Genomic DNA, 14,920 nt, shown 5'->3' on the forward strand with positions numbered 1-14,920 from the left:
CTTCTTCTAAACACTTAAGCGAAGTTATAAGTAAGAAAATAATCTTATATTGATTTGAAAGTGGTATGTACTCGCGTGTAGTTTAAACAACTTTTAAATTCTTGACACTGTATAAAGCATCATCACTCAACATGTGCCTAAACTTTGTCACTAAATTTTTCTTAATTGTTGTATGTATTAGATTTTCCTACAAAAAAGAAAAACATGCTACGTTAAGTGTAAAACAATTGGGAAAAAAATAGAGAAAACAAGGAGAGAATAAATTTTTTATACAACCTTTTCATTAATAAAAATCATGTTCACACTAATCAAGTCTTCATTCTTCTTGGTATTAACATATTCCCACATCCTAAAAACCCTAACCATTATCATTCAACTATCTTTATTATTGTTCAACTTATGAAGAAAATAGTACATCATGAAGCACACAATACTAAAAATTTAAATAAGTAAAAAATAAAAGCACGAAAATATTTCTAAAGAGGATGTTGGTTAAATATTAAAAAAAACTCAAACATAATAAATCTTAAATACTTAATGTTTATAAAGTTTGAAAAAGTTAAAAGACACTAAACAAAGGTTGCATAATTAAATATGAGATTATTGCATTAAAATTAGGCTCTAGTGGCATTGGTGAGGGAAGATGAAGGAACATTCCTTCCTATATTAATTTGTTGATGTATTTTCAGCCACTAAAGTTTAGTTGTTAGCATAATAAAATAAATGAATGTTTCAAAACTTATAATTAATTATTATTAATGGTTACATATTGTTGAATTTAAATAGAAAGAGGAAGAGACATGTAATCTTTTGTAATCTAATAATTATTTTCTATTTTTAATATTTTGCAATGTAATTATTTTTTAATCTCAACCAATATATTAGATAATAGAGAATATAAAAAGATGAGAAATAATGATGTCACAAATCTTAAATATTTAATGTTTATAGAGTTTGAATAATCCAAAAGGCACTAAACGAAAGATTGAATAATTAAATATAGGATTATAGCATTAAAATTAGGCCCCAATGGCATTGTTGAGGAAAGATGAATGAACCTTCCTTCCTATATTAATTAATTGATATATTTTAAATCATTTAATTGTTGGCATAATAAAATAAATGAATGTTTCAAAACTTATAATTAATTATTATTAATGGTTACATATTGTTGAATTTAAATAAAAAGAGGAAGAGACATGTAATCTTTTGTAATCTAATAATGATTTTATATTTTTAATATTTTGCAATGTAATTATTTTTTAATCTCAACCAATATATTAGATAATAGAGAATATAAAAAGATGAGAAATAATGATGCCACAAATCTTAAATATTTAATGTTTATAGAGTTTGAAGAAGCCAAAAGGCACTAAACAAAAGATTGAATAATTAAATATGAGATTATGGCATTAAAATTAGGCTCTAATGGCATTGTGGAGGGAAGATGAAGGAACCTTCCTTCCTATATTAATTAATTGATGTATTTTAAGCCACTAATGTTTAATTGTTGGCATAATAGAATAAATGAATATTTCAAGACTTACAATTAATTATTATTAATGGTTACATATTGTTGAATTTAAATAGAAAGAGGAAGAGACATGCAATCTTTTGTAATCTAATAATTATTTTCTATTTTTAATATTTTGTAATGTAATTATTTTTTAATCTCAACCAATTTATTAGATAATAGAAAATATAAGAAGATGAGAAATTGTGATGCCACATCACCTCTTGTAGTCCCAACTTTATATATATATAGATATTTGAGTCTCAAGTACATCAATTTAAAATTTTAATAAAATTATTTATTAACACGATTTTATTATTCAATGAATGACTATCGCGTAATACTAAGTTGTGATATAGTTGAGGAGCAGTATTATTATTATTCATAAAATTCTCAAATTAGTGTCTATCAAAGGAATAGAATATTAGAGAAGGAAATTTTTAAACTTGAATTGTGGAATTATTCTTGTTGGTCGTGATAGAGACTAGTATTATTGTTGAACTTGAACATTTCCAATTTTCATTTTGAATAATGTTGGAACAATCAAAATTAGAAAATTCGGGGTTTAATATTAAAAACATTTCTCTATAGATATTATTAATAGATTATAATTTTCAAAAAATTAATGATTTTGATTTCAGCAACATTTGGGTCAACAAGAAGCCAGCGCAATTCCATATTCCTCCAACAACATTTGGGTCACAATCGAAATCACCCTTATACTCCTCTATATGGGCCAATTGGCTATTAAATCGCTCTTACATGTAACATTTGGTCTCTTGTCATCGTGAATTTTTTTTTTTTTTTTTTGAACGAAGATATATTAATTAATAAGTGAATAAACACGATCACTCCGCCTTTTCTCCAGCACAGAACCGCTGTCCTTAAAATTCGAGTCCTCACAATACTTTATAAGGGTTTAATTCTTACCTCAATTATAAAAAATAATTGAAAGAAAATAGTTTTTTTATTTCGAAATATGAGTGGAATGAATATTTTTTAAATATTAGAGAGAGTTAAAATTCGAACAATATTATATAAAATTTAATGTAAAACTGTTTCAATAATTATTTGATTGTAAATACATCATTATTAATCTTATATAATATGAATTGTAATATAAACAATAATATCATGCAATTTGAGAAAAAAAAAAAAAGAGAGCCAACAAACATCACAAGATGACAAAGTCATAAACTCAGTAGGAATACCTAAATACAACAATTTAGCTTAAGCAATCCACTAAATTACAAGCTATGGAATTATAACTTAAATAGAGCATCAGCCACTCCTTTGCCGGGAGCACTTTGTGAAATTAGTTGCAGATACGATTCTAACAGGTGGGAAAATGATAGTAACGTAATTAACACAAAACCTGTTTTCATTTGTTAAATTTGTTTAGAAATGGAAAGTAGATGAAGATCCGACCAATGTTTACTTTTTATAACTTTGAAAGAATCAAAATTCCTCTAGGACATTTCAATTGATATATTGCTCCACGAAATTAAAAAAAACTTCTTCCGTTTCGATGAACTTAATCACTATCCTCATAAATCAAAGTTTTTTTTTTTTTCCTACGCGTTTTACAAAATCGAAGGATTCTATTGTATTCCAATAATTTGGATGGTCAAATCTCACCCTTCTTAAACATATTTTGTTAAAAATTTCGATCCTAGGCTTATCTCTTCCGATGCATACTACTGGATCATCTTACGATCCCACGAATTTAGTTTTATTTATTTATTTTAAAAATAACAGCTCGAAATCGAATTTAGCTTTTACTTAACATTAAATCATAATTATGCAAAAATAAAATAATCATATAAAAATATCAGGCGCGTGATATGGACGCTCATCACGGCACGTGAGACATCATAAAACAGCTCTCCACAATTGAGTCAAAAATCAAATCGATGGTTTCATCCAAAGCAGTCTTCTTTTTACTTTTTCCTGATACGAAACCGAGTCGTAACTCTACTTATATATTTGAAGCGGTAACCAGACCTACCAAAACCTTAACACCAACGGCCTTTTTGCAACTCACCAAAAAGAAAAAGAAGAAAGAAGAAGGGAAAATTATGGCTGTTCACAACAAAGCAACGTTGATGGTCATGGCGGTGATTGCGGCGGCGATCGCCTCCACGAGCTTAACAGATGCGCAGAATACTCCGTCGTGCGCGTCGAAGCTGGTCCCCTGCGCCAGCTTTCTCAACACCACAACAAAGCCGAACGCCGAGTGCTGCAACTCCATCAAAGAAGCCGTCGCGAATGAGTTGCCCTGCCTCTGCACTCTCTACAACACTCCTGGCTTGTTGTCTTCTTTCCACGTCTCCCTCGAAGATGCTCTCAGGCTCACCCGCGATTGTAACGTTCCCTCTGATCTCAGCTCCTGCAAAAGTAAGCAAACATTAAAATAATAATAATAATAAAATTACGGTTCCAAATTTTGATTTTTATTTTGAAAAAAATCTCAAAAAGTCATCTAAACCGCTAGATTTGTTTAGATTTCGTAATTGACGGCCAAAGCAGCATTTGGTAGCTTAATAATCTGCTACAATCTCTTTTGTCGTTGGCAATTTAGTTTGGTTTTTTAATTTTCTTTCGATCTATCGAGGAATCATATTTCTCTCTTTTCGTGCCTCAGATTCAGGCGCTCCATCTCCGGGATCATCGGTGCCACCTCCAGGTAACAATTTGATTTTGATCTAACTCTCTGCCAAGTTAACGGTTGTTAGTTTGACGTGTAATGGTATATTTACAAACTTAATTTTTTAATAATTATAAATTTATTTTATATAAATTAATACGCCGTTAAACTCATATATTTATTTTATATTTTTATTAATTTTCTGTAAATTTTTAAACTTTTTCATTCTGCTCCAAATAATATAAAAAAATCAATATATTGATTGGGTAGGTGGGTGAAAGTATGAAAAATGTAAAATGATGTTGCCTTCTCTCTCTCTTTATTTTATTTTTTTTAAATAAACACAATCATAAATGTCAATGTGAAACGGGCCTTCCGCTTTATGTGGGACGGCGCCCGAAGCCAACTGATGATATTATTGGATATATTAATTTAATTAATGAAGCATAAGACTAGAATACGGGGTGGTTTTGCTGCCAGCTAATTTATATAAGCTTTCGGTGCCACCAACTTGGACCCAAAATCACGGATTTTTGTATTAGCGTTCACATCCGTTAGATTGTCATTAATCATCGCGGTTGAGTAGTATAGATGATACAAGTATGATTTGGTTTTATTGTTATTATTATGTTTAAGTCATTGGTGAAGATGACTTAATTCAAACATTTCCCTAAACATTTTTTTTTAATGTTTTTCATTTTTAGACCACATATTTTCATTCTAGTAGGTAAAATACAGAACAATTGTGAATGCATCTCCGGGATATAGCCTTAATATTTGCAAAAATCATGCAGGAACCCCGGGGAATGATGGAAACGGTGCAACAGCGAGGGAAGCGTGGGCTGGAATCACTAGCTTACTCTTATTCTGGGCTGCTTCAATGATGCTTTACTAGGACTATTAATATATTACGGTATTATTATTATTGTAGTAATTTATGTTGGGTTCATTCGAGTTGTTGGAGGAGTAAATAACATTGAGATTTCCATGTTAGGAACATCAGTTTCCAGATCTTATTTTGTCGTTCGTTAAGTTGCTTCTTGATGTATTTTACAATTTGGGAGACTATCGTTAATTCGTTATCATTTTTATACATGCCGATGCATTTCAAATAAGATTCATGTTTCTTGTTGCGAAAACCATTGAAGATTGCTATTCATGCATCTCCAGTTCCCTGTCCGTTTCTGCTTCCTTCTAGCAACCACTGGTTTGCATTTTGATCTCATGTTTTTTAATCAGAGTGGAGAGACGATTAAATTATATGTTTATAAAAAAAAATGGACGAGAGTTCATGGTCTAGGAAGAGTGAGGGACTATAGAAAGAGATCCAAGCACATGACTTGTGGCAGTATTACTAGTTGATTTTTCGAGAATTTAAACAACATTATTAGATATTCAGAAATTTTGTCATAAAAATCATTGCAAAACCTTATCAACCCTTTTTTTTATAATGACAATGGGCGAAAGATTTTAATTTCTGAACCATTTGGTTTTTATTACTTGGTTTGGTTAACCAATCTACTAAACGAATTGGTTTATAGAAAAAAAAACTTTTTAAGTAGATTTTATGAAAATAAAATTGTGAAAATTGAAATCTCCTACTTAAACTAGATTAATATAAAAAAACTTTTGATATGATTGAAGAATTGATATTGACGCAAAATTACTTGCAGTCATCTCCTTTTTTTGGAAACGATAACAAACTTAATCAATTAATTCAAGAAAATAAGTTTAGGATCAACTTTCATGAGGGGTGTTTAGTAAAATTTAAATTTAAGTTTATTTTAAGTAGCTTGCATAATTTTGATTTGTTTAACTTTCATTTATGTGGTTCAACATGAAGAACATCTAAGTAACAAAAGTTAATGCTTTTATTTATTAGTTAATGCATGAGATTATTAATATGATATCTTACACTATTTTATTTTGTTTAATTATTGGTGCTTGGCTAATGGTTCACTTTAAGAGATAATGTAGGTATTGTGAATGTGAAAGTTGATGGATGAAAAAGTGGTTATTGGAGGAGTGCTAAGTGCAATGGAACATTGAAGTTTCTTTTGTAATTTGTAGTAAATTTCTATACTATTATTAGGCTTTAAATTTCACTCTTATTTAAATTCAATTATACCCCGGATGGAAGATTTTAATATTTTGAATTGGTGGAAGACAAATGCTAATAGGTATCCTACATTAGCTCGAATTGCTAGAGATATTTTAGCAATTCCAATTACAACAGTTGCTTCTGAATAAGCTTTTAGCATCAGTGGTAGAGTTGTGAGCCCACACCGTAACAAACTTCATCCAAGCATATTAGAGGCCTTAATGTGCTATCAAAGTTGGTTACGAGCTTACAATAGCAGTATGAGTTTATTTTACATTGTAATTATATTATATAGTTATTAATATTTGCACTTATAAGTTACGTTACTTATATCATTTTCATTGTTTTAGGTTTGAAATCTAAGGCTATCTCTCAATTTGCCACATTTCTCGAGGAAGAACAGGAGGAGCAAGACGAGCAGGAGGTAAATAGTTTTATTAAAAATATTAATTAAGTATCTACATTTAATAATTATTTTAATAATTTATATTTTGAATGTGACTTTGTAATTGATCAATATTGATGTAAGATATATTTTGAACTTTATTTTTATCTGAATTTTTTATTTTAATATGATTAATTTAAAATCAAAAATAAAAAAATGTATTAGACTATTAGTTATTCGGGGACCGAGGACCCTCGAAGATCCCCTGTTATTATTCGGGGAGGGGATGATGATTCTCTCAAGCAATTCTGACGGGGACGGGGACATATGCAAAATATCGGGGATGGGTATGGGGAGATTGGTCCCCTCCCCTTCCCCATTGCCATCCCTACATGCCACGAAGAAGGTCACAATTGTATAATCTGTTTGTAAATATTAATTGTAATACCTATAGTCCTATATAACAGTATTAAAAAATATTAAAAAAAAATGCGATTTTGGTCCGACAGTTTCTTGACTTGTTTTCTGTAATTTTTTTTTTTTTGTTTCTTGTGCGGGTTGTTAAAGGTTTGATTATTATAGGTCTTCGTTGATATGTTACATTGAAATATAGTTGAGTTGGAGTTTATGAAATGCGTTCTAGACACCGTGGTTTTGAGCACAGCTCTTCCGAAATCAACCTTAATCAGTCAATGAACCAAGACTTTGTTTTAATTTAAAGTATGCTTTCAGTTCATAACAATCATGCTTTCAGTTCATAACCAAGACTTTGTTTTAATTTATAAATACTCTTCGATTTCCATAGCAAAACAAATTTTTTTGTATCAACAAGACAACTACAACAGCTCGAGTTTCAGCTAAATTTTAATTAAAGATAATTTTGAAAATTATTTATGGGGTAATTGACTAAAGATTACAATTTAGAGAGAAAAAATATTTTAATTATAATTTTTATTTATAATAAGAATAATTTTATAAATAAATATAATTAATTGAGAAGTGGAATTAATAAGATAATTTGAGGGTGTCAAATAATATATATATATATTTTTTTTTTAAAAGAGCAGGCATTTTCAAAAAGGAGTTTATTAGGATTTTGACAGGGTGTGAATAGTTAATCCAATTCTAAAACGCACGCGTGCATAGCCCATTTACCCTCCAGACAGCACTCAACAAGCCTTGCTTCTACCACTGGACCCGATCTTTTCTTAACGCGCCATTCCATTATTTCCATTCATCTGAAAGAAAGAGCCTAGAGTCGGTACATAATTTTATGCAAGGTGGGGCTAATTGAATATATTAGTTTGCTCTCTCTACACTTTTTTTTTTCAATTAAAAATTTTACTACATGAATAATTTATGAAAAAAATTATTTGATTAACACTTTTTTTTCCTCTTCTCAATTTCACAAATTTTCATCAATTCACTCATATATACTCTTTTAATTGATAGCACTAAATAAAGGGAGCAAAAATCATCATTTAAAAATGAAAATCAACAAATTTTTGTCAGTATGAAAGTTAATGAATATAAAAAAAATGATATTCTTATATATAGAAAGTACGAAATATAAATCATGACATATTAAGAAAGACAAAATAATTGAATTTAAATAAGAGTGAAATTGAATGTTTAATTTGTTAAATGTGAGTACAAAGAGAATGTTCAATTGTAGGGTAGAGAGAAAAAGCGATTAGGACAAAAGTAAATTTTGAGATTTTTAAATTTTTAAATATTTATAATGAATTTATTATGTAAAATGAATGTAGAGGGAAATTTAATAGGTTTAAATAACCCCACCCTTTCGTGTATTCTCTTTTCAAATTTAGTTAATATGATATGAAAATTGTGGAGGAATCGGATGAACTAAAAAGTATTGATCATGAGGATATTTAAGAATTTGCGATTCTTAAATGAAATTTAACTTGTATAAGGTATATATATATACACACACACGCGAAAAGTGCTTGTATTAAATAAATAAAAATAAACGAAATTCACCATAGCAGTTAACTCCTAAGGGGCAATTCCATATGCGCCCCCTCAAAATAAATAAACAAAAAAATCCATGTGCATGATCGAAAGAATAAATATTTAATATTAAAAAAAAATCGGATCTATCAATATATTGGAAAACTTTTCAAGACTTTTGGCTATGTAATTGGGACGATAAATCTCTTTCTTTTAAAAACAACATATTCGGAGCGGGGGACGAGGTTGAATTATGATGTAGTTAAAGAACAATAATAATAGTAGTAGCAGCAACATCAATAAAGGACAGGTCATAAGATTTAAGATAAAGAAAACCTACGTCCCTAAGGTCTGGAGAAATGATTACGTAAACTTTTATATTTTTAATAAGGGATCCTAAAATTTCTTTTCAAAATATTTTTCATAGATAGTAATTAAAAAAACTGACTTTAAATTTTTTTGATGAATCACAAATGTAATTTAAATAATTTAATTTGTCTAGTAGACTAAAAATAGAATTTTTTAATATATAAAATAAATATTATTTTATTTCAATACTATATTCGTATTTATTATAAAAATTTTAATAAGTTGTTGAGATTAAATAAATTTTACAATTAATAAAACATATCTCATGTATTAATAATATGAAATTATTTTATACAATTTTTAAATATTTATTTTAATATTATGTTTTTATTTATTATAAAATTTAGTTTAATTTAATATTAAATTTTAATGAAATTATTTAAAATTTTTATGCTGTTAATTTTATTTTAATATTAATTTTATATTTTTATAAAATATTAAAATTAATTATTTTTGAGTTAATAGAACCAAAAAAATATATATTAAAACTATGCTTTTTATTCACGGGGTACTGAGAAGTGGAAGTAAAGGCATAAATATTGCCACTTCAGCCTTGGCCGAAGTGGTGGGCTGCTGCCCTCACAAGCATTGTGAGGGCAGCGGTTCTAGCCCCCACAAAAGCATTATGGGGGCTAAATGTTCTTTATATTTAAAAAATCATTCTCCCTTGCGAAATGCAAGTGGAGTATGGACATTCTCTCCTGTGAGGGGTTATTTGTATTGGGCATGTACTTCATATAATTCATTGTAATAATGTAAGTCCCAATCATGTATATCTGATTGTAAATATCAGTGTAATATCTCTGCTACAATAAGCAGTTGTTGTAAATATCTGTGTAATGCAGTAATCTGATGATTAATCAGTTTAAAAAAAAAAAAAGCATAAATATTATTATTATTATTTTATTATTAACAACTTGAAAGAGTATAAGGTAATAAAATCGAAACCTTGTAGGCACTCTCAGACACATCACGCCAATTACTCTGTAATCTTCGAGAAGCTAAAGAACCCTTGAACGAAGGGAGACGGCAATGGACGCAGAAAAAGTGAAAGAACTGAAACAGTTCATCGATCAGTGCAAATCGAATCCTTCCATTCTCGCCGACCCCTCCCTCTCCTTCTTCCGCGACTATCTCGAAAGGTACCGACACTTTCACTTTTTTATTACTCGCTATTGTTAAAAATTTAGTCTCCATTTTATTGACTCATTTATGTTTAAACGATTTGTTTTAGTCTCCATGCCAAAGTGCCTACCGATGCGTACAAAGAAGGCAAATCCGAACCGGTACTCTTTCACTCTCTCACTCTATTTTAATTGTGTATAAAGGCGTAGATTATTTATTTATCTATTTATTCGTGTATTTTAATCGTAAACATACATTCATTTTCCTATAGAGGGCCTCTGTGGTGGAGGAGAGCGAAGAGGAAGAACAAAGAGTAGAAGTAGAAGAAAAAGAGGAAGAAGAGGATGAAATAGTCGAGTCCGATATTGAGCTTGAAGGAGATATTGTGGAGGCTGATAATGATCCTCCTCAGAAGGTTGCTGTTCTTTTGTTGTTTTACAAGTGTGAAATCAATTCTATTTTTTAATTTATTTATGACGTTTGGTGGTTTTGTGATCAGTATTAAATTGATGTGTTTACATTTTGATTTCTTTTTCCTTTTTGGTATTTTTAATGATGAAAATGAGTTGATATTTGCAGATGGGAGACAGTTCGACAGAAGTTACTGATGAGAAACGCGAAGCGGCTGCGGAGGCAAAGGCCAAGGCCATGGAAGCCATCTCTGAAGGCACAATACTGTGTGCATGGATATGTTGTTGCGAATAAATTGTTGAGTGGAGACAAATGGTTGTGAAATTTGATGGTTCTCTTTTTGTGTGATGCAGGAAAGTTGGACGAGGCAATTGAGCTTTCGACTGAGGCTATTATGCTGAATCCATCAGCCATTATGTATGCAACTAGAGGTGAATATTGGTACTTCCCCCCTGTTTGGTTTTTCATGGTTTTGATTGTTGTGTTTGTTTGTTACTGATTTCGTGTGCTCGTGATGCTTCACGCTCGACAGCCAGTGTATACATCAAAATGAAGAAGCCTAATGCTGCCATCCGGGATGCCACTGCAGCTTTAGAGGTTTATTTCTTGTTCTAATATTTAGTTAATATTATTATTTTATTCTGTTGTAGTTCATGCATGTGACTAGATGTATGAGTGATTAAATAAGTAATCCTCCCCTGTGTTTAATTCTTGTTTAGTATGCATGTTTCTACATAATTGCATTGCCATGGATATTTGTCATTTATAATTTTGTTGGGCTGTCGTTTCCTATGTCAACCGTATGATGAGCCTTGATTTTAGATAATGCTTTTTGCATTTTTTTTTTTAAAGCAAACCCAAATGGAATGAGAGTAAATTTATTAATGAAGAAAAATAAAAAGGGATGCCTAAAAGGGGGAGGTATGAGCCTTAATAAAGAGCCCCCTAAACAGCATGGGCCTAAAAAATTAAAATTTATGCATGCAAGAACAAACAAAAAACTATTTAAACCTATAACTAGGTAGTCCTAGAAATGGTAAAACCACAGGAGGCGGTTCTGACTGCCAAACAAATTCAGAAACAGTAGCACCAAAGCTGGCCAGCTAATCAGCAGCATGATTACCTTCCCTAAATATGTGAGTGAAGCACATGTCAATCTGATTAATTAATACAAACAATTATTATATCTGTGAATCAACGGCCAACTTCCATTTAATTCAAAAGATTGTATGCATATAATTATTTGTTTATTATTTTTTTTTCAAATGATAACTAAGTAATCTAATTGCATGCTTCAATGTGATTTTTTTGGGAGAGAAATTTATAAGAGCTCAATAATGTTTATCGCAGATTAACCCAGATTCTGCTAAGGGCTACAAGACCCGTGGCATGGCACATGCAATGCTAGGTCACTGGGAGGAGGCTGTGCATGATCTTCATGTTGCTTCGAAGATAGATTTTGATGAAGAAATAGCTGCTGTACTTAAAAAGGTATGTTCTCCCACTCCTGCTTCAGGAATTGTTTCAGCTAATATGTTCATAAGTGTTTGGAAAGAATACATATGAAAGGAACTGTGCCTTTGCAGGAGGGATCTGCTGCCTAGCATGATCTACACCTGATAGCAGCAGGTGTAACAATAAAAAAAGAAATTTATTAGTTTACGTTCAAGAGAAACAAAAAGGAGAAGAGTCTTTTACTGCAGGGAGTCAATTGCTGCACTTTTTCACTTAAGAGTGTGATACGTCTATTGTGTGTTTTTTTTTAATAAATTAAAAGAAATAGTTTTTGCTATCCTGTAGGTTTTTAAAAATGTTTGCCATGTGAAGTTGTTGGCTGTGTTGACTAGACTAAAACTGTGACTAAAACTGTGAACAACAACAATGTAACTGTCATACTACTGTGGACTTGCTTTAGTAACTCACGGAAACTCCTTTGCCACACAGGTTGAACCCAATGCACTGAGGATTGAAGAACACCGTAGGAAGTATGATAGACTGCGGAGAGAGAGAGAAGAGAGAAAGGTTGAGCGTGAGAGACTTCGTCGTCGTGCTGAAGCTCAGGTAATTGCCTATATGATTACTTTGTTCTGACAATCTTGTCTTGCTGCACCTATTGTTGTGTGTTTCTGATTTTAAGCATCTCTTAAAGGCTGCATATGAGAAGGCTAAGAAGGAAGAGCAATCATCTTCAAGCGAAAGACCTGGAGGGATGCCTGGTGGAGCAGGTGGAATGCCAGGAGGCTTCCCTGGAGGCATGCCTGGAGGCTTCCCTGGTGGCATGCCAGGAGGCTTCCCAGGTGGCATGCCAGGAGGCTTCCCAGGTGGCATGCCAGGAGGCTTCCCGGGTGGCATGCCAGGAGGGGGGCCTGGAAATGTTGATTTTAGCAAGATATTAAATGTAACCCTTGTTCTTTATTTTTTTAATATTTATTTTAAAGAAAAAACAATTAAGCCATGAATTTATTGTTTTCTATTGACATTTGCAGGACCCTGAGTTGATGGCAGCATTTAGCGATCCAGAAGTCATGGCTGCTCTTCAAGATGGTAGGCATGCTGTCCTGATAGCTCATAGGCTTTTTTCTTCTTCTATTGGATGTGGACTGTTTCCTCTGTAGTCTTTTTGCCTCTTAATTGTTCAGCTAATTTGCAAATGTTTGAATCATCTTATTTGTAGTTATGATGATTATTCTGGTTATAATTATGTACAGTTCTCGAAAATAGTAATTGAAGGGTGAAAATATGAACATTGCCCCATAGTTGTAGTTTTGTACTAATTCTAATGTTTCATTGAATACATATTTCCTCAACAGGAGGAACAGGCTTGTCACATAAGATCAATCTATGTTCTGATTTAACAGTGGACTATGATGTTGTTATATTTGTTTATTTTTTTTCTTTTTCAGTTGAAGTATATACCTTGGCAAGTACATTCAGTTTATCATACTCTGGCAAGTTAACTTCAGCGCTGGGAAGAATTCACTTGTGTCTGACTCTTTTTCCCTTTTCTTGTTTGATGGCTTCACAGTAATGAAGAACCCTGCTAATCTCGCTCAGCATCAAGCAAATCCCAAAGTGGCTCCCATAATTGCTAAGATGATGGCCAAGTTTGGAGGACCCAAGTAGATTGCTTTCCGGGCTGGCATCTTATTTTGTTGTTGGTGAATGGTAACCTTTGTGTGTCACATCTCATGAATCTTGTGCGGCTCTTACGATTTCTGGGTATGGTATGGATTAGGAATGTTTGGCAGCTGCATCTACATATCTGCTGGGAATTTTTCTTTCTGGGTGAAAGGATTGAGTTTATGTAGTGGTTTAAAATTTCGTCCTCAAATTCTTGTCTTAGTTGCTGAACAAAGAATGTGCTTTCATAACTTGGGACTAGTTTTTACTTGCAGAATTATTAAAGGAATGCCATAGCCTATAATTTCTGGTTTAGAATTGTTTATTGTGCGACTGTCTTTCGAGTTGGATTACTGTTGTAAATTATTTACTAGTTGAATTTTATGGGATTACTAAGTGGCAGACAGAACTTAGGGGATGTCTTCTCCAAATTTGGGATTTGGCGATTTCTCAAGGGAAGTATCGTGCGATTTCTCAAGGGAAGTATCGTTAAGAAAAACCGAAGTCACTCTTTCTCATTAATAATGTAACTTCGATTTATTCCTTCAATTGGCTTTCTTTGTGGATAAGAGAAAGATACACACATTTGCAAGATCAGATCTTCAACCTTGTCCCCCCATTTTTTTCAAATTTTTCGAATGAATGTCAAGATTCGTTTTATTTGCTTGAAACAAACCAATTTGACGTATATAGGGACGACTCCGTACAAACAGACCAACCATTAGATGAATCAATAATTGTGTTTCTGAAAGCAAATTAATGAAGTTAGACTCTTGCTCTTTTCATCGACGGGAATTGTAGAACTAGAATACAAATATGAAGCGAAAATGACTAGCCACCCAACCGTACAGCACTGCTCAGGCCATGCAATTTTATTTGACCGGGATGCTGATGACATGTGGGACTTAAGGTGCTTTCTCTAATTCTCTCTGGTTGGTCGCATAAGAAATGACTCCTCAGCAATTGAAAAAGTTACCCACCGCTTTGCGTAGTAATAAAGGTCAAATATCAACGACTTATTATCTATTGCAAATGTAAGCAGAACACCCATTGTTTAAAATGAGAAAACATTTTCCAACACCCTCACCGGCCTGGCTTTGATTCTTTTACTTAGTTTTACAAAAACTGCACATTTAACATGCGCATAAGCTTACACTGGCTTTTCAATCTCATTTTCCTCACCAACCATTGCCATGACTTTTTATGGGACGAAAATGATCAACACATCTTATCAATCAATCAAACGAGCAGTAATTGTGGAATTGATTTTTGGCTACG

At 31.8% G+C, this 14,920-nt stretch overlaps 2 protein-coding genes across 3 annotated transcripts; both read left to right on the plus strand.

Annotated features, from left to right (window-relative positions):
- The first annotated feature begins 3,456 nt into the window (after positions 1-3,456).
- LOC102626013 (non-specific lipid transfer protein GPI-anchored 7) lies at positions 3,457-5,275 on the plus strand. The gene is made up of 3 exons (XM_006477199.4): positions 3,457-3,910; positions 4,158-4,199; positions 4,955-5,275. Exons 1-3 carry the CDS (start codon positions 3,592-3,594, stop codon positions 5,053-5,055), a joined length of 462 nt encoding a protein of 153 aa, XP_006477262.3. The 5' UTR covers positions 3,457-3,591; the 3' UTR covers positions 5,056-5,275.
- Positions 5,276-9,913: 4,638 nt separating this feature from the next.
- On the plus strand, positions 9,914-13,960 carry LOC102626305 (FAM10 family protein At4g22670). Of its 2 annotated transcripts, XM_052437716.1 has the most exons (12): positions 9,914-10,128; positions 10,221-10,272; positions 10,383-10,526; positions 10,691-10,778; positions 10,876-10,953; positions 11,055-11,119; positions 11,873-12,013; positions 12,467-12,583; positions 12,672-12,795; positions 12,844-12,920; positions 13,009-13,066; positions 13,548-13,960. In XM_052437716.1, exons 1-12 carry the CDS (start codon positions 10,019-10,021, stop codon positions 13,643-13,645), a joined length of 1,152 nt encoding a protein of 383 aa, XP_052293676.1. In that variant the 5' UTR covers positions 9,914-10,018; the 3' UTR covers positions 13,646-13,960. The 2 variants fall into 2 exon arrangements, with proteins under 2 accessions (XP_052293676.1, XP_052293675.1); XM_052437715.1 differs by having other exon boundaries at positions 9,915-10,128; positions 12,672-12,920.
- Positions 13,961-14,920: the final 960 nt, after the last annotated feature.

This window comes from Citrus sinensis, chromosome 3 (genome assembly GCF_022201045.2).
Source record: "Citrus sinensis cultivar Valencia sweet orange chromosome 3, DVS_A1.0, whole genome shotgun sequence".
In the NCBI taxonomy this organism is placed as follows: Eukaryota; Viridiplantae; Streptophyta; class Magnoliopsida; order Sapindales; family Rutaceae; genus Citrus; species Citrus sinensis.